The sequence below is a fragment of the Psammomys obesus genome, unplaced genomic scaffold (genome assembly GCF_907164565.1).
Source record: "Psammomys obesus unplaced genomic scaffold, mPsaObe1.curated_primary_1811, whole genome shotgun sequence".
NCBI lineage: Eukaryota > Metazoa > Chordata > Mammalia > Rodentia > Muridae > Psammomys > Psammomys obesus.
In genome coordinates this window covers 12,197,742-12,222,543 of record NW_026596064.1, presented here as the reverse complement: position 1 = coordinate 12,222,543, position 24,802 = coordinate 12,197,742, and the positions used below count along the sequence as shown (strand labels likewise).

Sequence of the window (24,802 nt, the reverse complement as noted above, 5' to 3'; positions counted from 1 at the left end):
GAAGAAAGGAAAACTAAAAGGAAGGAAGAGGAAGACTTACACCGGACACTGGACAGCTCCAGGATTGTCAATGGATACAGTCAAAATTCCTCCATTCGTGGTGGAAGTACGCCATCTAGGTTTGAAATTTTTTCCTTAAAATGGAAGCTTACAAATTTTACAGTATATTCACTCAAAGATACTCATTATGACTCTCTGCCCATCTATCTGTCTTAGTGAACCAACCAAGTGTTCCACTACCAAAAATTATAGATTTAAAAGTAGCTATTTATTTTAGATTAAAACACACTCGCACGCACACACGCATGTACACATGCATGCACACACGCTTGCACGCACAGATGCTGGATCCCACCAGGATCTAGTGCATCTGCCTCTCCAGGTTTAAGAACTGAAAACATGGATTTGTTAGATAGTTTTTAAAGTAATTAACATATTACATTTGAAAAATTAAATGCAGAAGAGCATCTAATGAAACTAGACAGTCTCTCATCCCAGGCTCCTGCTCACCCTTTCTAATCTAGAGGTAGCATTTCTGACCTTTCCTGTTTTCAGTGACTATTTGTTACTTTTAGTTTACGAAATAGGACATCTGCAGAGAAAGTTTTTCCTAAAATGGAACACCACCTTCAGCTTTCCTACCTACTTCTATTTTCATGGTTGTATTATTACTTTCCTTTTCATTGTAACATAAAACCCCAGTCCTTCTAATGGTGTCTAAATTCTGCCTGCTTTGTATGGAAGTTTAAGAGCCTCTCTAATCCTTTCCACCTTTTATCCTGCTTTCTCCGTCTCCCTCCCCTCCTCATCCTCCACAGTGGTCTTACCATGTGGTCTAGCATTTCTCTTAAACTTGGAATGTTCCGGTGTGAGCCCTCCAAAACTGGATCACAGGTGAATGACACCATTATTGTCAACTCTGCCTTTACATTTACTTACACTAGCCCAAATCTGGTAATTCCATTATATTTTCCCCAAACTAGCTACCTTTTGCTGTATCTACTTTTCACCCTCAAAGCCCAAAACAAATAAATAATGCCAGGCATGTTGCCACACACTTGTGATCCCAGCCTTTGAAAGGTGGAGGCGGGAAGGTTAAGAGTTGAATGCTAAGCTCAGATGACTACTGAATCTGAGGAACAAGACTCTCTCCCAGCATAAAATACCATCACTGTTATGTAAATGTTCATTGATGAGGCAAAGAGACTATTATTTTCTTCCTGTAGTTTTTGTCTCCTGTGCTACAGGACACTGCCAGCATCAGGTTTAAATAATTTCCTACTGACTGCTCAAAGTTGTACTTCACTGTACTTATCATTACATCTGGACCATGACCTTATTTACATTTTATTTTATAAAAAGTAGTTGTTGTTGTTTTTTTTTTTTTTAAGTTAAAAATTCTGATCTTCTCGGTAGAACCAGAGCACTGCACAATTTACACTTGAGAAGAATAATGGTCAGAAGCTTACCTCTAAAAAAATCTATGGGATTTTAATCTAGTCATTCCCTGAACGGGTTCATTTGTTTAAAAGAAGGTGCAGAGAAAGAAAAAAAAAAAAAAAGAAAGAAAGAAAGAAAAAAGGAATGGAGGAAAGAAGAAAGGCAAAAGAAGGAAAACACTTATACCATTCAAGTTGGATAAAGACATCTAAAACCCAAATCATTTGGGAACTAAAAATGTGGCTCAGTAATTATCTATCTAGCACATCTGAAGTGCTGGGTTCCATTTACCTACTGCAGGAAAAATTTCATTTTGGATTTCATTAATTTCTTGCACTGGGACAAATGGCAATTTGAGTAACTAGTACCTTGTGAATTTAAAAACATCTCAAAAAAACAAAGTGAAACTTACTGACGAGTTCTCTTTGCTACCACATCTTCCAGCAGCTGTTCTGTGTTTAACTGGGCCTGAACCTAAAAAGAAAATAAAAACAACAAAAAACCCCAGCAGATCTCACAGAAAACAGGAAATTTATGTCTAATCAGTTATCATGCCCAGTAACTTTACAGCTCAGGGTAAACATGAGCATAAGCTCAGGAAGGGCCTGTGCTATGCTGGCAACATCCTCTGCTGGAGTCAATGGATTAGAACAAGTGCAAACACAAGTTTATCAGTAAATAACCAAGATAAACTATTATAAGATACTACTATACAAGCAAGAAGAGACAGGAAGTAAGAAGAGCATGTATTAACAGAAAGAATGAACCTAGTGTCTTTTTTTTTCACTAAAACTTAATCTTACTCTCACAAGTCTATGATTACTAAGGGATCCATGTGAGTAGAGAAAGCACAATCAGGGCTTTTCAATACCTTCAGGCCTCTTCTGTAAAGAAAAGTTGCCTGACGAGTGTCTTTCTGATGACTTAATTTATTTCCACTCCTGGTAAAATTAGCTGGAATGTTATTTCTGCAACAACAAAAAAATGAGTGATCTCAGCCACTTTGCTTTCAAATACTCTGAGAAAAAATAAGCAAAAACAGTTAAATTCATAAGCTTAAAATTTGATGAGCATGATTCCAATTTGCCATCTTATTTACACAAAGCTGCTAAATTTGATTTACAAATATCTCCCTCTGAAGTAAACCACATCACAACTTGACTTTGAACTAATCTATTACCCAAATAGTCTATTCTCTAATATTTCACATCTTATGAAGACATTTACAAAATTACATTTTAGCTCTATTATTTCCTATCCCTAAATGTTTTTAAAATTACAATTCAGATTAAGAACACTGGCTGCTCTTTCCAGGGGACTAGGGCTCACTTTCTATTACCCACACGGTAGCTTACAACCATTTGTAACCCCAGTTCCAGGGGATCTGGCATCCTCTCTGACCTCTGTGGGCATTGCAAGCATGTGATGCAGATATACATTAAGTTAAAACATTTAAACACATAAAACAATATTCAATAAATCTTAAAAAAAAAAAAAAAGGAGAAACTACCTCTATTGTTTTTGCTTTCTTTTCTGTCTTGATTCAAAAACCTTCATAATTAATATGAACTACATGGTTAGCGATGTAACTAAATGGCAGAGCACTTGCCTAACATGTGAGGCCTTGGGTTCAACCATCAGTATGGCAAGGGAAAATCACTACCAAACATGAATATATAAAACTCAGTGGTACATAGTTATTATGAATGTATAATAGCCATGCTCTCTGGTCTAAGAAGATGCCTCAGCAGGAAAATACACTTGCTGTACCTACCTGAGAACCTGCGTTTGATCCCTAAAACTCAAATAATGGTGAAAGAAAAACCCCAACTCTTCAAAGTTGTCTTCTGATCCCCACACAATAATATTTTTTTAAAGTTACACTTCTACTTTTTAATTCTTTCAGATATGGAACAACATACAATTAATAAAATTATATTTGGCTGGAGTGGCACATGCCTTTAATCCCAGCACTCAAGGAATCAGAGGCAGGCGAATTGCTGTGAACTTGAGGCCAGCCTGGTCTACAAAACGAGTACAGGACAGCTAAGGCTACACAGACAAACCCTGTCTCGAAAAACAAAACATAAATAATTGTATTTGCCTGTTCTTTTTCTTTAATATGAGAAAAACAAACTTTCATAATTACCTATTGGATAATCAAGTAGTTAAATCTCATTTCTAGCTTTCAGAGGTTCAAATGAGAAATTTCTCTAGCTAGCACAATTAACACAGAAATCTCATATAAATGACAGATTTTTATTTGCAAAGAACCCGCTTTCACAAAAGATGGCACCAAATGATTCCAAAAATGATTAGGCAATACTGTAATTTGATTATTACATGTCTATACAGTAATTTTTATAAGTTGTTTTTATAAAAGATTATATAATAGCACTTGAAATTCAAATAATAAAGTAACTTCACAGATTATCAGCTGCTTTTCTGATTAATTCGTCATTTATGGAGAACAGAATGTCCTAACAATTCATAGTTTTAGGAGTTTTATGCTCTCTGATTTCTTGTAAAAGCAACTTCAATTTAAGAAACATCCATGCACCCTAGGCTGGTGGGAAATGTCTGAATTCTAGCACTTGGGACGGTAGAGGCAGAAGACTCTCTACATATTTAAGGACAGTATGGTCTACACAGTTACAGGGCTAAAAAAAGGAAAAAAAAAAAAGCAAAACAAAGAAATATTTATGTAGCTTTATTTTATGTATCCAAAGTAATTACAAATTATCTCTATTAGCTTTGGTGTTCTAATAAGAGTAAAGACTAAAAATAGATAGATAGATAGATAGATAGATAGATAGATAGATAGATAGATAGATAAAATCAATTCAGCTTTCAAAATTCCCAATTTTGAATAACTCTGATTCAAGGGCTAAGATTTTCACCAAAATGATTACTTTTACAATTTTATTTTATATGTTTAAGGAGGTAAAAATGCTCCAGAGAGATGGCTCAGCAGGTAAAGGCAGACAAGCCAGATGGCCCAAGCTGGATCCCTGCAACCCACATGGCAGAAAAATAGAACTAGTTCCTTCCAGTTGTCCTCTGACCTCCACATATGTACCATGATATACATGTACACACACACAAAATTAAAAAGTAATACCTTTAAAAGACTGTATTAATGAAATTCTTTAATATTACTCTAATAGGAAAGTTACTACGGAATGCTTTCCATGTTAGATTTTGGACAGATATTTCAAATCTCTCTTTTCTTTGTTCCCCAGTGTTAGGGATGAAACCCTGGCCTCCTACGTGCTGGCTAAGCGCACTGAGCCACGTCTCCAGCCCCACCAAGTAAGCATCTATACTCAAGTGACTAGACAACTTTAGGAGTCACTGTAAATCCATTCTTCTGAACATCTATCTAAGAAAGTATTTTGTAGACTGTTGATGGTTAGTCTTCATTGGCAAAATGGCAGGATTTATAATCATTATGAAAAGAAATCTCTAGACATGTCTGTGAAAAATTATTTAGATTAAACAGAAGCAGAAAAACCCATACAATATAGGAAAAGGGCACCATTCTATAGCTGTTTGATTAAGAATGGCCCCCAAAAGGCTCATCTATTTGAATACTTGGTTCCCAGTTGATGGAAGCGTTTGGGAAGGATTAGGAGGCATGGCTTTGTTGGCGAGGGAATGTCACTATAGGTGAGCTTTGAGGTCTCAAAAGACTCATGCAAATTCCTAGTGCTCTCCTTCTTTGACTACTTATGGATCAAGATGAAAGCTCTCAGTGCTCCAGAGCTATACCTGCCTGTAGCCATGCTCCCCACAATGATGGTTTTGGACTCTGAAATCATAAGCCCCAAATGAACTGTTTCTTCCCTAAGTTGCCTGGGCCTGGTGTCTCATCACAGCAATAGATAAGCAGCTAAGACACATTACATGAGGGGGACCCAGACTGAATAAAAAGGAGAAAGTGAGCTGAGCACAAGTCCTCAGCCATCTGTTTCATGCCTGTGACACTGTGACTAACCTGTTCCTGCTGCCACCTTCCCTGACATGATGAGCTGTAACCTAAAACAGACCCCTCCGTCCTTAGGTTGTCTTTGTCAGCTACTCTGGCACAGCAACAAGGCCAGACACTGCAGACACTGTCAGGTCCCACATTCTCCTCTCCCACTTGGGTACTTACTTTCTGTTTAACTGGTTAGGTCTCTTGAGAACTGCAACTGGTTTCCTTTGTACTTCATTTTGTCTCAGAAGGCTTGTCTTCCTTTTTAATGCTGGAAAATACCGTTCTATATTCTTTTAGAAAGTAAGACAACCGTGTTAATTAATTAGAGTGCCATCTGTTACATACCTTACCATAATAAAAACAGTTTTTTTTTTTTATTGTTTTTGAGACAGGGGCTCTCTATAGAGTCCTGGCTGTCCTGGAACTTATTTAGTCCAGGCTGGCCTTGAACTCACAGAAATCCACCTGCCTCAGTTTCGTGAGTGTTGGAGTTAAAGGTGTATGCCAACACTCTTGGCTTACATTTTCTAATGCACAATGGCAGAGTCCCAAAACTACTTGAATACAATAAAGGAGATGGAGAAAGTAAAATAATCTGACATTTTCATGAGTAACTAAAAGGTAACAATCACATTACACTCAGACACAGATATACCTGAGCTCTTGGGTGGGAAGGTGCTGGTGGTAGAGCAATGTTACTGAAGAACTCAAGAAAAGACTCAGAGGCACAGTGAGGAAGTCTTTAGGTCACTGGGGAAGGAGTGAAGGCATTATGTCAAGCCTGCCCCTCCCTCTCTCTGACTTCTGGTCATGAGCATTTTGCTCCACTATAGTCCCCTGCCATGACCTATCTCACCAGAGGCCAAACTACGCATTTGGCTCCTCCTTACCTCTCAGCAGGAGAACCTACAAAACTCTCAAAGCAAGGCTAAAGGAAGCCTCACTCCTTAATTATTTCAAGTATTATATTAATAAAAGGCTTATAATATTATATTATTTTACTAGAATAATAAAAGACTGACTAACACATTATATAAAAGGATAAAGGCCAACTTCCAAAACAAGAGAATGAAAACAAGGTTTTAATAACAAATAAGTCAGAGTATAATTGACTGGGGTGGGATTTAATAAAAAACACATGAAATATGTAAATATCATAAAATCCTAATTCAAGCTTCCACATTTTCTATGAAGATGTCTCCAAACTCCTTAAATGTGTAGACTATTTCTTATACATTATCTGCATTTTCCTATTGTGTTAAGCATGAAAAGTGCTTAATAAATATACATTGATAATGGATAAAAAAAAGTGTTTAAATACTTTCTTAAATAGTTAGCTTAGATTTATTTATTGTTGTTTATTGTTTTTTTGAGACAGGGTTTCTTCTCTGTGTAGCCTTGGCTGTCCTAGAGTTGCTTTGTAGACCAGGCTGGCCTTGAACTCATGAAGATCCTCTGCCTCCCAGAGCTGGGATTAAGGGTGCGCACCACCAGCGCCTAGCTCTTGCTTTTTCTTGTAAAGACAGGGTCTGTCTACATTTCTCTGGCTACCCTGGTGCCCACCGTGTAACCACAGCTTCTGCCTCCTGAGTGCTGAGATTAAGTCATGCACCACAGCAACTGGCCTAAGTATTTATTCCCTAAGACAGGGTCATGCTATGTAGCCCAAGCTAGCCTCACATTTACAATCTTCCAACCTCCCTCTTCTAAGTGCTAGGATTATGATGTGTGTGCGTGTGTTCACACATACGTTGGACAGAGGTGGATGTCAGGTATCTTCTTCACTAGCTGCCCACTTTATTTTTCTGAGAAAGAAGCCCATGACTATGGAGCGCCCCAAATGCACACTGACTGACTGGGTGGTCACTGCCCCACAGCTCCGTCTGTCTCCACCTCTCCAGTTCTCAAACTATAGCGTGTTGTATGTGGACTGAACTAAGGTCTACAAGCTCGCACAGCAGGTGCCATCCTGATCTAGCTCCCTAGCACCCCCACCCCCACTGGTTCTTAGAGTCTTTAGAAAAGAAGGAAACATAGAAACAAGGAAACAAATTATCAAAAACATAAACGCCCACAAAATTAGACTAATAGCCCATTCCAAGCACTTCGCTGAATTGTGTTCCAGTGTGGATACATGCATATGCAGAGGCCTGCGGAGGCCAGGAGAGGCTGGCGGAGCCCCGCAGCTGCAGTTACAGGTGATCATGGGTCTCCTGACAGGTGCTGAGAACTGAACTCAGCTCCTCTGCAAGAGCAGTACATTCTCTTTACCCAGAAGCATTCTTAAGTGATAACACCAAGGCTCATCTTACAGATAAATGTGTAATTTATAAATGCTCCTCTATGAAACATATTTTTTCTTCAAAGTACCTGGCTTGCTATAATTATTTGTTATAACCTAATTTTTAAGTTTACTTATAGCAAGTATGGTTATAAAGTCCTATAACCCAAGCCTCCCTCAGGAAGTAAAGGCAGGAGGGATCAGGAGTCCACGCCATCTTTGGCTACACAGTGAGTTCAACTATACCCTCTCAAAAAAAGAAAAGAGAACTAAATCTACTAAATGTATATAGATTTTTTGTCACTGTTTCTTAAATACAGTAAAACAACTATAATATTTACATTGTAATAGGAATCACAAATAACCGCAGGACTTAAAAAGTCCACAGAATAGACAATCTATATGCAATACTACACTATATAAAAGACTGTGAGCTATGTGAACATCTTAGTATCAGAGAAGTATCCTGGAACCAATTCCCACAGATATGGAAGGACAACTGTATTTGAGAATGAGGTTTATTTATTTATGAATGGCAGATTTTTACTTAGCTATTAAAATGTTTATGTAAATTCCAAAGTACTTCATCTAAAAAATGAAAATCAATCTGAGCATGGTAGCATATACCTTTATAACCAATACTTGTGAGGAAGAGGCAGACCAATCTTTGTGAGTTTGAGGCTGGCCTGGTCTATACACTGAGTTCCAGCACAACTAGGGCTACAGAATAGAGAGACCCTGTCTCAAACAAACAGATAAGTTTAAATATAAAAATCAGAGGAACATGGGCATGAAGGAACATGCCTGAAATTCCGGCATTTGGGAGGTGGAGGCAGCTAGCCTTAGCTATAAGAGATCCTGATTCAAAAAGATAAAAATGAAGGCTGGGAAATACAGTTTAATAGTACAGTGGCTGTCTAGCTCTGAGTTTAATCTTCATCATACAAAAGAATAAATATACAAGTAAGAATCAAAATTCTCTGAGGCCAGTGAGATGCTCTGTGGGGAAAAGCACCTACTGTGTAGATAAACTGACAACCATCAGTTTATCCCTGGAATCCACATAAAAGTGGAAGGAGAAAACAGATTCCCAAAAGCTGTCCTCTGACCTTCACACATGCAGCCCAGTGCACATGTGCCTGCACACACACAGAGAATATTAATTTTTAAAAAATTAAAGTGGGGGCTAGAGAGATGACTCAGCAGAGGACCTGAATTCAATCCCCAGTACCCCTGACAGGTGGCTTACAAATGTCTGAGACTCCAGCTCCAAGGGCACCTGCAACACACTTAAAATTCTTTAACTTTTTTTTTTTTTTTTTAAAACAATCAAAAAACCCTGAAGCTTGTTCATAAAAACATTAGCCTAGCGAGGCGTGGTGGCACACACCGTTACTCCTAGCTTACTTAAGGGGCAGAAGTAGGCAGACCTCTGTGAGTTCAAGGCCAGCCTGGTCTACATAACAAGTTCTGAAGGCCAGAAAGGACTACAAAATTAGACCTTATCTTAAAATTCACTAATAAGTGTGTGTGTGACAAACATACATGAATATAAATGAAAAATGGTTATCTGGCCTAGGATTAAAGCACCATCCTACCTTGTCACTTAGAGGTGGACGATTCATAGGACTAATTCCTTTTCGAATTCCAGTCGCTTTCCTGGCTGCAAGGCCAGTGATCACTCCATAAGGACGTCTCTTTCCAGGCAACACTCTTCCTCGACGGCTCACACTAGTTTTACCAAAACCTACAGAAGGAAGGAATATTAAAAACTTCGGAATGCAACTGCAAAGTTTATCAGATACTTTACTTCTGAAATAGGGTGGTGTATGATGATGAGTATCAACCTCATGGCCTTACATGTGCTATGTAAACACTACTACTGAAATAGTTCCAGCCCCTAACAATTTCTCAAGAGGACGATCTAAACCACACTTGTGCAATAGAGTAGCCAGTAATTTATTTTTTTGTTTTTGAAACAGGGTCTCATTACATCGTCCTGGCTGGCCTTGAAAATGTTACTACAATGAGGCTAGCCCTGACTTCTCGGCAATCTTCCTGCCTTACCTCCCGAATGCTGTGATTACAGGTGTGTGCCATCATGTTCAGCAGTGGCCACTAATTATATATGGCCACTGAATACTTGAACTACAACTAGCCTGAACTGAGATGGTGCATGTACGTGTGTCATTGATGACTTTGTATTTTATGTTGAAATGGTAATATATTGCATATGCTTGGCTAGGTAAGTCCATTAGCACATGGTTCACATTGTTCTATTAGCATGGATCTACACTAGTCACTAGCTCATCTTCTACTTATCTACTAAGTTACACTTTGGCTTCTTTCTTTTGGCCCTACTCTAGTCAAACTGCCTTGCTGAAATCTTCACTAGAGCCAGTGACCTTATTTTAAACTCTGTGGCATGTAAAATCCCCGAGTTTGCTTTTCTGTTATATAGCTCCTGATTTAAGTATTTTTATAATTATTTAAAAAATGGCCATTCTATACATGAGATTATAAAAGAACAAAATTAATTTTAAAAGCCTAAAGAGAAAAGCTCGCTGCATATTCTAAAAACGTATTTTTAGATTTAACTAAAAATTATATTTTATTATATTTAAGTGTTATCACATGGACAGTAAGCATTTTGTAGTAGTTAAGTACCTAAAGGTGAGCTAAACCAACTTTTCACATCAACTACATTGATTTTCTTGTGTACTATTTTACAGGCTACAGTGTGACTATTATTTCACAGTAGGGAAGTGTTCAACAACCACACACACTCTCAGCCCCCTTTTTTTATCTGTATTGCTCAGTGTTGGGAGATGGGAGAATGGAATTATGCTTTAATTGATATCTTGATTACCAACGAGAATAAGCCTGTATGTATCTCTGGTTTTTTAGCTATTTATATCCTTATTCACATTATCAATGTTCATGAAACAGATTTCTATGACTAAGTTCTGTCTTTCAGAGTTTTAAGAGGAAAACTGGCAGGTGTGGTAGCACATGCTTTTATTCCCAGAACCAGGAAGCAGAAGCAGGAAGATCTCTCTGAGTTCCAGAATAGCCCTGGTCCACAAAGTGAGTTCCAGGGCAGCCAGAGCTATGTTGAAAGACCCAAATAAATAGAAACACTTAAATAAATAGCTAGATATAGACAGACAGACAGAGGGTAATTACGTTTGTTTATAAGTACTTTTAAGCATCTTTACAACACTTTACTATTCAGGAATATGGCATATTATTTCATCATACAAATATTTTTGTGTACTAGGTTGGCTAAGTGAAATTCTTTTTTCTTTTTTTGTATATTTCTTAGTCACACTTATCACTAGAGAGTCTATATACCTTATCAATCACATAAAAGAGTCAGTTCTATTAATTTTAATATTGTCATTCACAGCATCACAGAGTTATTAAGGTCTTAACTGCTACTACTGTTTTGGTTGTGCTGAGGATTAAACCCATGCATGCCAGGCCAGAGCCCTCAACTTTTTAAAATTTCTTAATGCAACAGCCAAAAAATTTCAGAGAATTACGGTGATGGTGGGCAGTCTCATCTTAATTCTGATTTGGATGTCTGTGATAACAAGTAGTCACAACTAAATTCTGATTTTCAGGGGAAAAGTCTTTGGGATGACACCTGCAACATATAACAGGTTTTACAAAAAAAGTCTCATTGTAAAAACTAAGATTAAAGTTAAAATAATTCCTTACTGTAGAATTTCTTAGGACTAGTATGTACTGTCGCTCTTTACGAGGAAGTGTAATAGCATATGTCATTTTAAAGCTTATTTAACTCTGGACCTTTTTGTCTGCTATCCTTATCAGTAATTCTAAGACCAGAGTACAAGAAGACAGGAAAGCTATTCTGCTATGGGGAAGGGGGGTGTATATATCACTGTTAAGTTTATTCTCTCTCAGCTGTCACAGTTCATCCTTTTCTACCTGCCTCTCACAGGAACACTGCTGTTTTATCAGTGGGCCTAACACTGTTGTTAGCAGAGGATGCTGGGAGACTCTGGAGAACGAAGGAACTTTCCTTCCAGGTGCCAGGGTGCTTCTCCTGGTTGTTCCTGTGGCACAGGACACTGAAGAACACTCACCAGCCTTCTTACCCCAGGCTGATACTATCTGGCTATGAAGGCTGATGGCACAAAATTTGTGAGTGACATCTTAAAACTGTATATCCTAAGCACTTTCTAGCTCCCATCCTTGTTTATCTCCCCCCACATGAACTGAAGCAACATCCCACACATGCACAGGCAGCTTCCACTGAGTCACATTAGGAGAGAAACTCAAAGAACTTCTCTGCCATCCGGGAGGCCATGTCACGATTTCACCCTCTTCAATAAGGTCAATTCAGGTGTGGGGGGAGTGGTAGTGTGTGTGTGGTCCAGGTATGTTCCTTTCTTGGATATTCTCATTCCTAGAAGTATTAACTACTATTAATTTTAACAGAAAAAAAGCAGTAACAATACATTTTAAATTAAACCATTTATGTTCTATATGTGATGTCCTGGAATGATTAAACTATGTTGAGTGAATTTGAATATAAAATCTATGACTTGCTATTTCTATGTGTATCAACTACTGAAACAGCTAGCACTTATGGTGGTAGTCCTGTCAAATGTTCATTTTCATGAGAACCTGATGAGACTAATGCTACCATCCTAATTCTGTAGGTAAGGCAAAGAGCAGTGATGACTGAAGGGTCACAGAGAACAGAAGCATGCTCTACATGAAGGTTTGTATAGCTCTAACACTGGAATACTTCTCCAGACTGTGATATAAAATTCAAATAATCAAAGATTATAGTCCACAGTATATTTTTACAGAGGAAAAAATAAGCTTTAAATAGCTGTTACAAAATGAGCAGGACTTGAACAGGACACAAAGACATTCTAGTTTGTGAAACAACTGTAAAGACACAGGTGAGCACAGCATACAGAGACATGTACCTCTAGGGAAGGGTAAAGTGAATGGATGTACTGGGCTCAAATCACCTAGGATTGGAACAGACACATTGTGTGACAAAGAATTCATGATAATATTGCATCAGCTTACACTCAGTGCTTTAGACCTCAGAGGAACAAGAATGCAGTAAAACCCACTTAGGATGAAAGCTACAGTAGATTCAAACTTGACAGTACTAAGAGAGGACAAAAACTGAAATTACTACATAAGAGTGAACTGATTTTTTCTTACCTTATAATAGTTTACCTTTTTTGTTTTTGTTTGGTTTTGAGACAGGGCTTCTGTGTAGCCCTGGCTGTCCCGTACTCCCTCTGTAGAACAGGCTGGCCTCAAACTCAAGAGATCCACCTGCCTCAGTCTCCCGAATGCTGGGATTAAAGGAGTGCACCACTATTGCTTGGCTTGGTTTACTTTTTTAATATACAATATATTTTGATCAAATTCTTCTTTTCTCAACTCTTTCCAGACCCTTCCTCCCTCCATCCCCATTTAACTTCACTTTCTCTCTCCAGAAGAGTAAATTATAAAACAAAACAAAAAAAGGTTAAAAGGAGAAAGAAACGATTCTTATACCCTAGTTTCGGGGTCTAATGAAACAAACAAGAACAACTGGAATAACATTAAAAACAAAGTAATCCTCAGAGTCTCTCCTTTACTTTCTCCCACTTCTGACCATCTGTGTACACAACAGTGTATACAACATGGCTCCCACACACATTATTCTTTCTACTGACTTCTCTCATCTGTGACAACTAGACACAGAAAATTCACCTTTCTTTTGAACCGCTACACTAGTCCTTTCCATGAATTCTCTTCACACATACATCCTTTGCTTCAACAATTGTAGAAGCCCTTAAGAAGTAACTGAAGTCATGAGGAGGGAGCTTTCACGGGCTCAGTACCTCAGAGGGTTCTCTACCCTCTTTTCACCTCATGAGGCTATCACAGAAGTCCATGGGCTTCACCCCAGAAGGCTTTTATCAGAACTTAACAGCGGTGGAATGCTGATCTAGGACTCACAGACTCTAAAACCAAGCAATACACTTACTGAGGTTTATAAACTATCCAGTCCATAGTAATTTTGTTATAGCAGGATAAACTAAGGTACTACTTCTGTATTTAATCAAGTTAAATAGCACACATCATTACAGAATGACAATACCTTGATATAAATGCAGTTTTTGTCTTGAAGACCTCTTTAGTCTTTAGATTCTCTACAGGTGCACAAATAACATTTTAGCTACTACTGGTATTTGCTTTGGTTTTTGTTTGTTTGTTTTTACCATAGACATTAAAGTTGTTTTCTAAAAATTTGTTTATTTTATGTATCTGAGTGCTTTATCTGCATGTGTGCCTGCATGCCAGAAGAGGGCACCAGATCACATTATAGATGATTGTGAGCCACCAACTTGGTTGCCAGGAATTGAACTCAGGACCTCTGGAAGAGCAGACAGTGATTTTAACCTCTGAGCCATCTCTCCAGCCCTCGCAAAGTTGTTTTTTTACAAGTGACAAGGGGTTAAAAAGCTTCTATTTACTTATTTCTTTCAGCCATCAAAATCATACTGAGTATCTGACAATGGTCATATGCTTTGTTAGTTATTCTCTTCCCTTAAATTAATATTACTGATATCACAAGGTGGAAATCTTAAACTCTTCCCAGCCAATTACACATTAACAAAAATGCCCCTGTCCGTCTGTGTCTCTCTGCATATTCAATAGCAACAACAACTGCTCTATTCTAACCTGGCATGACAGCAAAGAGCCAAACTGAGTGCAACCTCAATCTCAGCAGTTGCTCAGCTTCCCCTATGTACCATTTACTTCAAGGCTGAAATCATACCCTCATAAAAAGATAACTTTTGAGATTCTTCATGGATCGAATCAAATCTCATTTTATTCATCACACTTTCTATTAGCACGAAATCCTTATGTGAAGATACTGCATCTTTAAAAACTTACTTTACGTGTGTGTGAGTGCTTTGCCCTGCATGCATGTATGTATGTATATATGTACATGTGTGCCTGGTGTTTGCCAAGGACAGAGGAGGGTGTTAGATCCCTTGGACGTGTGGTTATAGATAGCTGTGAACCACCATGTAAGTGCTGGGAATCAAACCTGGAGCCTCTGTGCTCTCTACTGCTGAACCATACTGTATCTTTTGTCCTTCCCTCCCTCCCTTACTTCCTTCTCTTCATCTCTCATCATGTTATCTCAACTTTGGCTGTTATATTTTGTTTTTTTTTCTTTAAGACAATCTTACTATAAAGACCAAGCTGGCCTTGAACTTTCAGCAAGCTTATCTCTGCCTCCCAAATGCTGAGATTACAGGCATGCATTGCCATGCTCAGCTATGACATTTTTAAACTATTGTCTCTAAGTTACTTGTTACTAAAAATTAACTCCTTAAAGTAAAAGAGTTGTATCTTTACACATTCATGGAATCAGGCAGTTCAAAAACATTTATCAGATACACAAAATATTAGTAGATACTATTTCTAGCAATGCTAGACTCTAAAGGATTACTTCAAAACAAAACATGAAAATATATATAATGATACATTAAATATGGTAAACTGAATAACAACCGTAAAGAAATCTTTAAAACAAACCAACAGAATTACACAAATAACTGTCACAAAATTACATAAATAACTGTAAAATGTACAAACTAAATCCAGCTACTTAAAAAATTATTAGAGGCTGAACTATGGTTCAACTGGTAAGAGCACCTGGTTCTCTTCCAGATGACTCAAGTTTAGTTCCCAGAACTCAAGTCAGGTGGCCCACAACCACATGGAACTCCAGCTCCAAGGTCTCCAATGCCGGATTTCCATCAGTAACTGCACTCACATGAACACACCCCTACATACAATTAAAAATAAAAACAAATCTTTAGAGAACAGTGGAGTTTCTTGTAGGTTCCAGTCTCAGTTTTATATATATATGCTGTTATATTACCTGTTAAATATAAGTTATACTCTACTACTTAAGATTAATGCTTTTTAAAATACGGAATAAAAAATTAAGTTGATTAATTTGGCAGTTATTTTTATTTCTATGAAAAAGATGTAAGTTTCTTTTTATCTGAACAAAAGTTTATTCTAAGATGCTGATATAGCTGCTAAAAATAGGTTATAATCTATATGTTGAATTATTATTCCCAATCTATTTTAGAACAAAATACTACAGGAAAGTAGTTATTATATTATCAAACGTAACTACATGTACATTATCTAATTGTACCTAGAACAGTCAATTTAGAGTGTTGTCTTTGGGAAATTTACAAATAAAATTCTTAGATGATAAGATAGAGTCTGGAGGAAAGCTGGGCAAGGTGATACACAACTTTAATCTCAGTACCTGAAGGCAGAGGCTGACAGCTCTCTGGGAGTTTGAGGCCAGCCTAATCTAGATAGCTAGCCATGGCTACATAGTGAGACACTGCCTCAAAATAAAGAAAGAAAGAAAAAGAGACAAAGAAAGAAAAATGATCTATCTGCAGGTGATTTTCTTTGCAGAACAGCAGTGTCCACATAGTAAAGGATTCTCATTTACAAAGTGAGAATGTTTCTTGTCATACTCAGACATGCTTCTTTTCAAATTAGAATGTTCTAGTAAACACAGCTGTCCCACAATAGAACAAATTCTCTTACTGTGCACTATGCTCTTTCACTCAACAAATTCAAACTGGAGTCAGTTACCCATCAAACTGTCACGGGGAAGAAAACAGGAACTGATGAATCTTCAGCAGTTCTAAATCTAATCTAATTTAAACTACTTATAAACTGAGATTACTTTTAAACAACTAAATATTTTAAGAAATCAATTATCAGCTATTTTAGGAAATAACGTTTTTCCAGGTTTTCAGAATTAAACAAAAATCTAAGAGTAATAAAAATCACAAAGTGATGCTGGTGTATTCTTCCAGGTTTTAAGTCTATTTATTCTTCCAGGTTTTAAGTCTACACTGAGTCCATAGACAACAGCATTTAAACCTTACCAGAATTCTGCTGGATTCCCCAACGTACTCTCATCCTGAATTGCCGGGTACCACTTTGCTGGAGTCTTCTATTTAATCTTGGAAAATTTTGCTTCTTTCCTTCCTTTCTATTCAGTTTGATAATATCATCTACAAAAGAGGTAAAGCCACAATTGTTTTCATTTTAACACAATGAATACATTGTTCAGTCTCATTTTATAACCCATAAATTTCTCCTACGTCCCTAACTTAGTCCCCATTATTATTATCTTAGCTCTTTCAGACAGGCTTGGTGTGAGGCCAAAGCTGGCTACGAACCTGCTACAGAGCGTAGGCTACCTGAACTCCCAATCACTTTCCCTCCTCCTAAGCTTCAATTAGCCATTTTGCCTGCTAAAATGCTTGAAAAGTTTCTCTAACAGTTCCAGTCAACAGACAAAAGCAGATCTACCAATTACTGAGTTCTGCCTGGGAGACAGGACAGTAGGTAGATTCAGCTTAGTAGTGTTTGGCTACATGTAAGGCCATGGGTTCAAATCTGTACTATGAACAACAACAAAATGTACACTCTTGCTGTTGGGCTGGTGGCACATGCCTGTAATCTTAGCAAGAGGAGGCAGAGGCAGGAGGATTAGGAGTTCAAGGCCAGCTTTGACTACATATTGAGTTTGAGGTGAGCTTCAGCTCTCAGAGTGACTATCTCAAACAACAACAAACCACCATCACCACCACCAAAACCAAACAAAAACAACAACAAAAAAAAACAATCAACAAGCTCAAAAATAGTAACAATAACAACCTCAGAAGAGCAAATTTCTAAAAACACCTGAATTCAGAAAACACTTATTGGATGCATACTTTATTCATGTTTAAGACTGCTGATAGTCCCCATTCTCAGTAAGGTTAAGTTACTCATGAAAACGGGCATGCAAACAGCAGGCAAAATTAACAAGTATCATAATAAGGGTAAGGTATTTCGGTTCTGTTTTTCTCTAGAAGTCATTCATAATGACTTCTTTCTAATCTGACCTCTCTAATTCTGTAGGCTTTATTATTTCCAAAACACCTCAAAATAATTCATACACACCATACCGTGTTAATACTAAAATGAACAATGTAAAGGTGAGAAAACTACATGTATTTCAAATTCTTATTACATGTCAGAGGTTACTAGAAACCAACCATATACTCATTCAAAAAGGATCTGGCACCAGGAAGATGGCTCTGCAAATAAAGGTAACCACCACCAGCTCTAATTTTATTATTTTAAAATTACTTATTTACTAATATTTAAATGTTTATTACCAGATCAACATAGTAAAAGAAAAGAACTGATCCCCACAAGCTGTCCTCTGACTTCTACACCCATACTGTGGTGTGCAAGCCCAGACACAAAAAATATGCATTTAAAGAAAAGAAAGAAATAGCCAAACTCAGCTGAGTGTGGTAGCACACACTTGTAATCCCAGCAGAAAAAGACTGCTGTAGCTTCAAGGCCAGCCTTGGCTATATAATGCCACACTTTATCCCAAAACAGACAAAAAGGATGAAAGAACGGAAGAAAAGGAAGGATGAAAAAAAATAAAAAAGATTCTCTAATCTCTAAGCCAATGTTAGTTGTGATGACTGACATAGCAAATAACCAAAGAAACTACACTGTCAATAACTTTCTACTAAAGCTAAAAGCTAATTCCAATCATTTTTTCCAAATCACTTTAACCATAAATATGTCAATGTAATTAGTTTTTCCTAAACCAAAGAAAGAAATCCACGAGGCTATAAGGATAATTTCTTACATCATTTGTATTATTCCTCCCAGAAGTTGTCCTCTGGCCTAAACATATATAGCAGCATGCATACACATACACAAAAATAAATATATGTAATTTATAATACTGCAAAATACAGTTTTCTCTTTAGATCAATCTCCAACTGCAAAATAGCTCACTAAACTTAAAAACACAAGGGCTCAGAGTGTGGCTCATGGCTGAGTGCTTCCTAGCATTCTAAGACGCTAGGTTTGACCCTCAATACCGGTTAATAAGATAAAAGATACTAAAAACCATTTGTGTAAGACACATCCCTCCACTGAAGAAAAATACCCAAAAAACAATTAGAGAGAAAGGGGGTTTTTTGGAGGTGAGGCACTCATAAATTTCAGAGGTTTCATTCAGTCTGTGGTCACCTAGCCCCATTGTTTCTAAGTCGGCAGTGACACGTAACATCATGACGGAAGGGCACAAGGGAAAGCTAATTGCCTCTTGACATCCAGGAAAAGAAGTGGGTACAACCCTTCAAAGGCACAGCTTCAGTCCTGCTTCCTCTAACTAGGCCCTGCCTCTCCTAAATAACCCATTCAGTCACAGACTCATCACGGTTTAGTCCAGGATTAACGGCCTTCATGATTCAATCACTCACTCAGTAGCGCCACCAGCTGGGGGACCTTATATAGGAGCCTTCTGGAAGAAACTATCTTTAAACCATTAACACTGGGTTTAAAACAAAAGGTTTCACAAATACCACATATATAAACTTATTAAAGTCTCATGGAGAAGAAAATGGGAAGCACTGTTTTCCCTTAAAAGGTTACTATTTACTTTCCAGTAGACATGTACAACCTCAAAGCTTTCAGAACATACCAAACCATGGATTTGGTCAGATTAGGGCAAAGGAGGTGTTCGTTTTAACTACTTGCGTAGTTCTGCTGCTGTAAGACAAGGTTCCATTTACTATGTAGCCCTGGCTATCTTACCTCAGACCAGGCTGGCTTGGAACTTAAGAGTTATCTCCTACTACCTCCCAAGTGCTGGGATCAAAGGCCTGTGCCACAATGATGCCCAGCATACCACGGTAATTTTTACACAGAACATAATCAGCCTAAACCTAGCTGAAATGAATTGGAGATGAGGTCTTAACTTGTGGCCCAGGCTAGCCTCGAAATCATGATCCTCCTGTCTCATCTTCCACAGTGCAGGCATACTGGTCTATAACACAATTCTTGCCACAACTAAAGGAAAACACCTTATTACCTAAGTCCTTAGACAAAGCCTTTTGATAGGAGAAAATGGCCATTCCAACCCAATGATTACAGGGCGTAAGTATTAAAAGAAAATCCATTACAATGAACTACTTTATAAAAACTTTCTTCTGGGGCTAGACAAAGGGTCAGCAGTTAAGAGCACCTGCTGTAGGCAACGGTGGTGGGGCACACCTTTAGTCCCCGCACTGGAGAGGCAGAGGCAGGCAGATTTCTGAGTTTGAGGCCAGCCTGGTCCACAGCCTGAGTTCCAGGACAGTCAGAGCTACACAGAGAGACCCTGTCTCAGAAAAACAAAACAAAAAGGGCACTTGCTGCTCTTCCAGAAGACCTAGGTTTATTTTAATTCCCAGTGACCACAATTCAAGTTCCAGGGGGATATGACACCCTTTTCTGGTTTCCACCGGCACCAGGCACTCATGTGGTACACAGATGTACACAGAGGCAAAACACTCATCCACATAACCTTGTTTTTTTCTTTAACAAAAGAAAAACATTTTTTCCATAGCATTGTACATGTGTATGTATGAGATAATTATAGTGCATTCAGTTATTCTCATAACACTCCTATGAAAAGTTACAAAATTGTTTTTTAAATTAAGAAATTGAGCTAATGTCAATTACCAGTTAACTTGGTAGATAATCTACATAAATTCTCACATAAATCTGGCAAAGAGAGAGAGAGAAAAAAAAAAAGAAAACCATATTCTAAAATTTGGGTGTTTTTTTTTTTGGGGGGGGGGAGAGGATCCTCACTATGCAGCCATGGCTGACCTGGAACTTGCCTCAAACTCAGAGATCTGCCTGAGCCTCCATATTGAGGTTAAAGGTGTGTCTCATCACAACCAGTTACAGATTCTAACTTCTGCAGACCTGGTAATCACCTCTCCATCACAAATCTCTAAGAGTCTCACGAGAAGGAAAACACCTGACAGACTGATGTACTCTCCTGAGGAAAAGACAGCACTAATTTCCTACTTTGAAAAAGAATCAGCCCTCTTTAATTCATGTCCTAATTATCAAACAAAATACATACAAAGGGGGCTACAGGAGTGACTGGTCACTAAAGTGCTCACCCAACAGGCATGAAGACTTCACCTACTGACTATTTAAGACTTTGAGCAATTCTCTATTTCAGACTCCTGTAAATGAGTTCAGATGCCCAGCACTCACATACAAAGCTGGGTGCTGTGGCACATGTCTGTGGTCTCAGCAATCAGGAGGCAGACACAGGATCCCTGACACATGCTGGCCAGCCAGATTAACCAGATGGATGGGCTTCAGGTTCAGTGAGACTCTGTCTCAAAAAGGTAGGCAGTGATAGCTCCTGCACACACACAGATACGCACGCACATACACATACACTAAATACACACAAAACACAAGATGGCTCAGTGGGAAAAAGCCTGATGACCTGAGTTTAATCTCTGGAACCAATGGCAGGAAAGAACCAACTCTTGAAAACTTATCCTTACCTCCATGAGTGTTGTGCCATGCACAACAAACACACACACACACAGAGGCAGAGGGAGAGAGTATTTTTAAAGACACACAAAACTATGAGCTCCTGATGTATACTGGCTGTGAAGAGAAATGTTTAACAATCCCTGTAACATCTATAGTTTGTAGCTCTAAAGCCAGACTGGAATCCTGACTTCACCTAATGACTATTTAAGACTTTGAGTAAATTACTTCTCTATTTCAGACTCCTGTAAATGGTAATAACAATAATGGCACACATTCTATGTATGTAGTGTGGATGTATATACAACACAAGGCCTTTAATTCCAGCAGTCATGGGGCAGAGGCAGGTCATCTTGTCAGTTTGACGTCACCCTGGTCTACAGGTAGTTTTCATTTACCTGTTGACTCATTTACTAAACCAATTCCATGAGGTAGTCACTATCACTTTTACACTTTTTAGTTATATTTGTATGGTTGTAGATTTGTGCATGTGAGCACAGCGCCCATGGACGGCAAAAGAGGGAATGGGATCTCTGGAACTGGAGTTACACAAAGTTGTGAGCCAATTTGGGTGCTGGGAACCAAACTTTGGGTCTCAGACTATACTCCTGCCCACTGAGCAATCTAAGGCCACTATCACCTTTTTAGCCAAGAAGCACCAATTTGTCCATAGTCAAAGGGCTATGTAAGTGTCAGAAGCAGGACCCCCATGGCTAGTACGGGCTCTAGATCACTTACCACTAGGAGTAAGTACAACCCTTGTGAGGGTGTGGTGGTGCACACCTTTGAATCTAGCACTTGGGAAACAGAAGCAGGTGAATCTCAGTGAGTTCCAGGCCAGCCTGATCTACAAAGGGAGTTCTGGGATAGGCAGGGGTGCTTATGTAGAGAAATCCCTTCTTGGATTTTTTTTTTTTTTTAAGAAAAGGAAATTAAATGTAAATATTTAGTCCACTGCCCAGCAGCATGTAAGCATTGACTAAAAACCTGTTATACTAATTCATGGCTTTTGCTCAAAAGCTGTCATTTTTTTTTTTTTTTTAAGTTCATTACTGATCAGCAGTGTGGGCAAACATATTCCTGTTAGTTCACTAATTCAAAAATTAGGTTCTGACTTGAGGCAACCCTAGAAACCAAGGAAGAGCTCTTAACCACTGACCAAAAACTTTCCAAGTAACAGAAGCGATAACACGAATTAAATAACAAGGAAAAGAATGTTTCCAAGCCCAGGATTACCCTAACCACCATCCTCAAGAAGGGTTACACCTGAGTTCAGTAGTCAGGTATTTTATTTTTTAAAATATATCAAAGAGGGGAGGGGGCGGAGAGAAAAGACCCGGAAAGAGAAAAAGGAGATGGCACTGACTCTATCCAATACCGTAACTTGACTCTACAAAAAAAAAAAAAAAAAAAGAATTACTTTTGGATCCGCTCAGCCAAACAGAAGCCTTCGTAGTGTTGGATCTGAATTTTTTTCTTTGTAAGAAACTAAAGCAACCATCCTCAGTCTTTTCTTACATAACCAGCGGCAAACCACGGCATCCTTTCCCAGGCGTCCTGGACCCCTTTTAGGCACACCTGACTTTTTTTTTTTTTAATCAATCTGCGCACATCTCTCCCTCCCCGCCCCCAACCGGCTAACTTTGAAACCCGGCTGGGGAACGCGCCTCGGTAAACACCTCCTCAAGCTCGGCAACACGGCCGCCGCTTGAACGATCCTCCGAGCGGCCGTTCTGGGACCGCGTCCCCGCCCCCGGCGTTCCCATGGGGGGCGAGGGGGGCGCCGGTTGGAAATCGCCGGTGTCCGGCGCACGTCCGGGCACGGTCACGTCAGACGAGCCCTTCACGAGGAAAAGGCCCCGGGGGCCGGGGGGTCCCCAGGAGACCGCGTCCCGCGGGGCAGCAGGGCAGCACCCGCTGACCCGGCCGAACGCGCCGCCTGTGCGGTCCTCGCCGCGGCCCCTCCCCGCCCCCGCGGGGGACGGGGTGCACGCCGGGGGGCCTCTCCCGCCCCGCCTGGGGGTCCGCGCCGGTCCCGCCCACGCGCCGGCCAAGCCGACAGGCGGCAGCGGCCAACTAACCGCCCCTTCCCCCCACCGCGGCTCCCGCCCCCTCCCCCACCGCGACGCGGCCGCCCCGGCCCCTCACCCAGGGACATATCGATTTTGTCGAGGTTCTCATTGCTTCGGGCTTTCGGCGGCGGCGGCGGGGTCGCCGTGGCTCCCACCAACCGGGTGCCGAACCGGTTCATGACGGGGGATGCGGCGTCGGAGCAGTCAGCCGGGAAGGCCAGAGTCGCAGGCCCGCCGCCTCCCACTCACGCTCGCAGACTAGCTGCAGCGCGGAGCGCGCACGCGCGCCGGCGGCGTCCTCGCCCTCCCACCCTCCGCGGCGGGCGGAGAGGGGTGCCACCGAGACGAACGGCGGGCCAGAGCGGCCCGCGCGGACCTGGCGCACAGCGGCCCTTGCCGGTCGGGGGCGCCGCGCCGGACCTCGGGAGGCGCGTCCTCGGGCGCCGCGGAGAGCCGCTGGTCGTCCGCCCTCGCGCCTCGACGCCCCGCATCCTCGGCGGCGTCTGGACCCCGGCGCCTCCGAAACCCAGCCTGAGACGCTAGCTCGGCCCTGCTGTCCTCCGGGCCGTCCCCCCGCTGTGCCACCTCGGGAGGCTCGACCCACGGACCCCTGCGAGCGTCGATTGCAGCCATGGGTCCCGGCTCCCCTCTCCTTGAGTTGCCACGTCCGATGGCGAAGGCTGCAGTGACAGTTCTTGCGTCACCTGAACAATAAAAGTAAATGCCAATGTACCTGCACCATCTCTCGGTCGGCACTCTATGAACACTTGGCACGGTACTAGCTACCTTAGTGAGACCTCATCTTCCCTTGGGAGGGTAAGTACTTCTGTTTATTTAGCTGCAATTTTCTACTACTCAATTGAGTTGTGAGAGGAATCATATAGTTTTCCCTTAACCGTCCTTATAGGAAAACTTACTGTTTGCATCCCTGCTTTCTAACTCGTTTCTGCTTCACAAAACGTTGTGTTCTCCCCCCCCCTTTTTTTTTTTTACCTCATTCTCCCACAACGCACTTGCGTGGAAGCATGCCTGTTATTCTGTCTCTCCCCTAACAGCCCAAAATCATCTCCGAAATTTTCATCTAAGGAAAACAACAAACAAACCCAGTGTCAAATCCGTGTAGAAATCTCTGCCATTTTCTCCGCTTCCTAAAATTTCTTTAGTGGAGACCGGAGCCAGAGCTTTGTGGTGATCCAAAGTATCTGAAAACCACAGTATCCTATATTTAACTTAGTAATGTCACAATCCATGTGGTTTGCAAATTCAACAGCTGTGACACATTTTACTATTTTTTCCTTGGGCCTTCCATAACTTAAAAACATCTCTTATCATGCACAATTGTATTTATAAATAACTTATTCTCTAACTTTTACCAACCAAAACCTAATTATATCACATCTGCCCTTTCCAGTAAAGGTTGTGACAGTTATTGATTGATCTTTTAAAACAGAACTATATGCTAAAGCTTCCTATATTTGTAGTATGGTTAAAACCAAAAGCCATTTTAAGTTATGATACCAGCCAAAAGCATTTGTGTGTGTGTGTGTGTGTGTGTGTTTGATG

The 24,802-nt window shown here is 40.0% G+C and overlaps 1 protein-coding gene across 2 annotated transcripts in view; it reads right to left on the bottom strand.

Moving 5' to 3' along the window:
* Window positions 1-23,522, bottom strand: part of Fyttd1 (forty-two-three domain containing 1) — a 29,752-nt gene extending 6,230 nt beyond the window's left edge. The window contains exons 1-8 of one of the 2 annotated variants that reach the window (XM_055625085.1): window positions 23,316-23,522; window positions 16,688-16,816; window positions 12,668-12,712; window positions 9,299-9,447; window positions 5,597-5,709; window positions 2,312-2,408; window positions 1,853-1,914; window positions 41-115 (exon numbers count right to left, since the gene is read on the bottom strand). In XM_055625085.1, coding sequence (XP_055481060.1) covers window positions 41-115; window positions 1,853-1,914; window positions 2,312-2,408; window positions 5,597-5,709; window positions 9,299-9,447; window positions 12,668-12,712; window positions 16,688-16,816; window positions 23,316-23,418 — 773 coding nt within the window. In that variant the 5' untranslated portion in view covers window positions 23,419-23,522. The remainder of the gene's footprint in view (window positions 1-40; window positions 116-1,852; window positions 1,915-2,311; window positions 2,409-5,596; window positions 5,710-9,298; window positions 9,448-12,667; window positions 12,713-16,687; window positions 16,817-23,315) is intronic. The other variant, XM_055625086.1, reaches the window with a different exon arrangement.
* Between the last annotated feature and the right edge of the window lie 1,280 nt (window positions 23,523-24,802).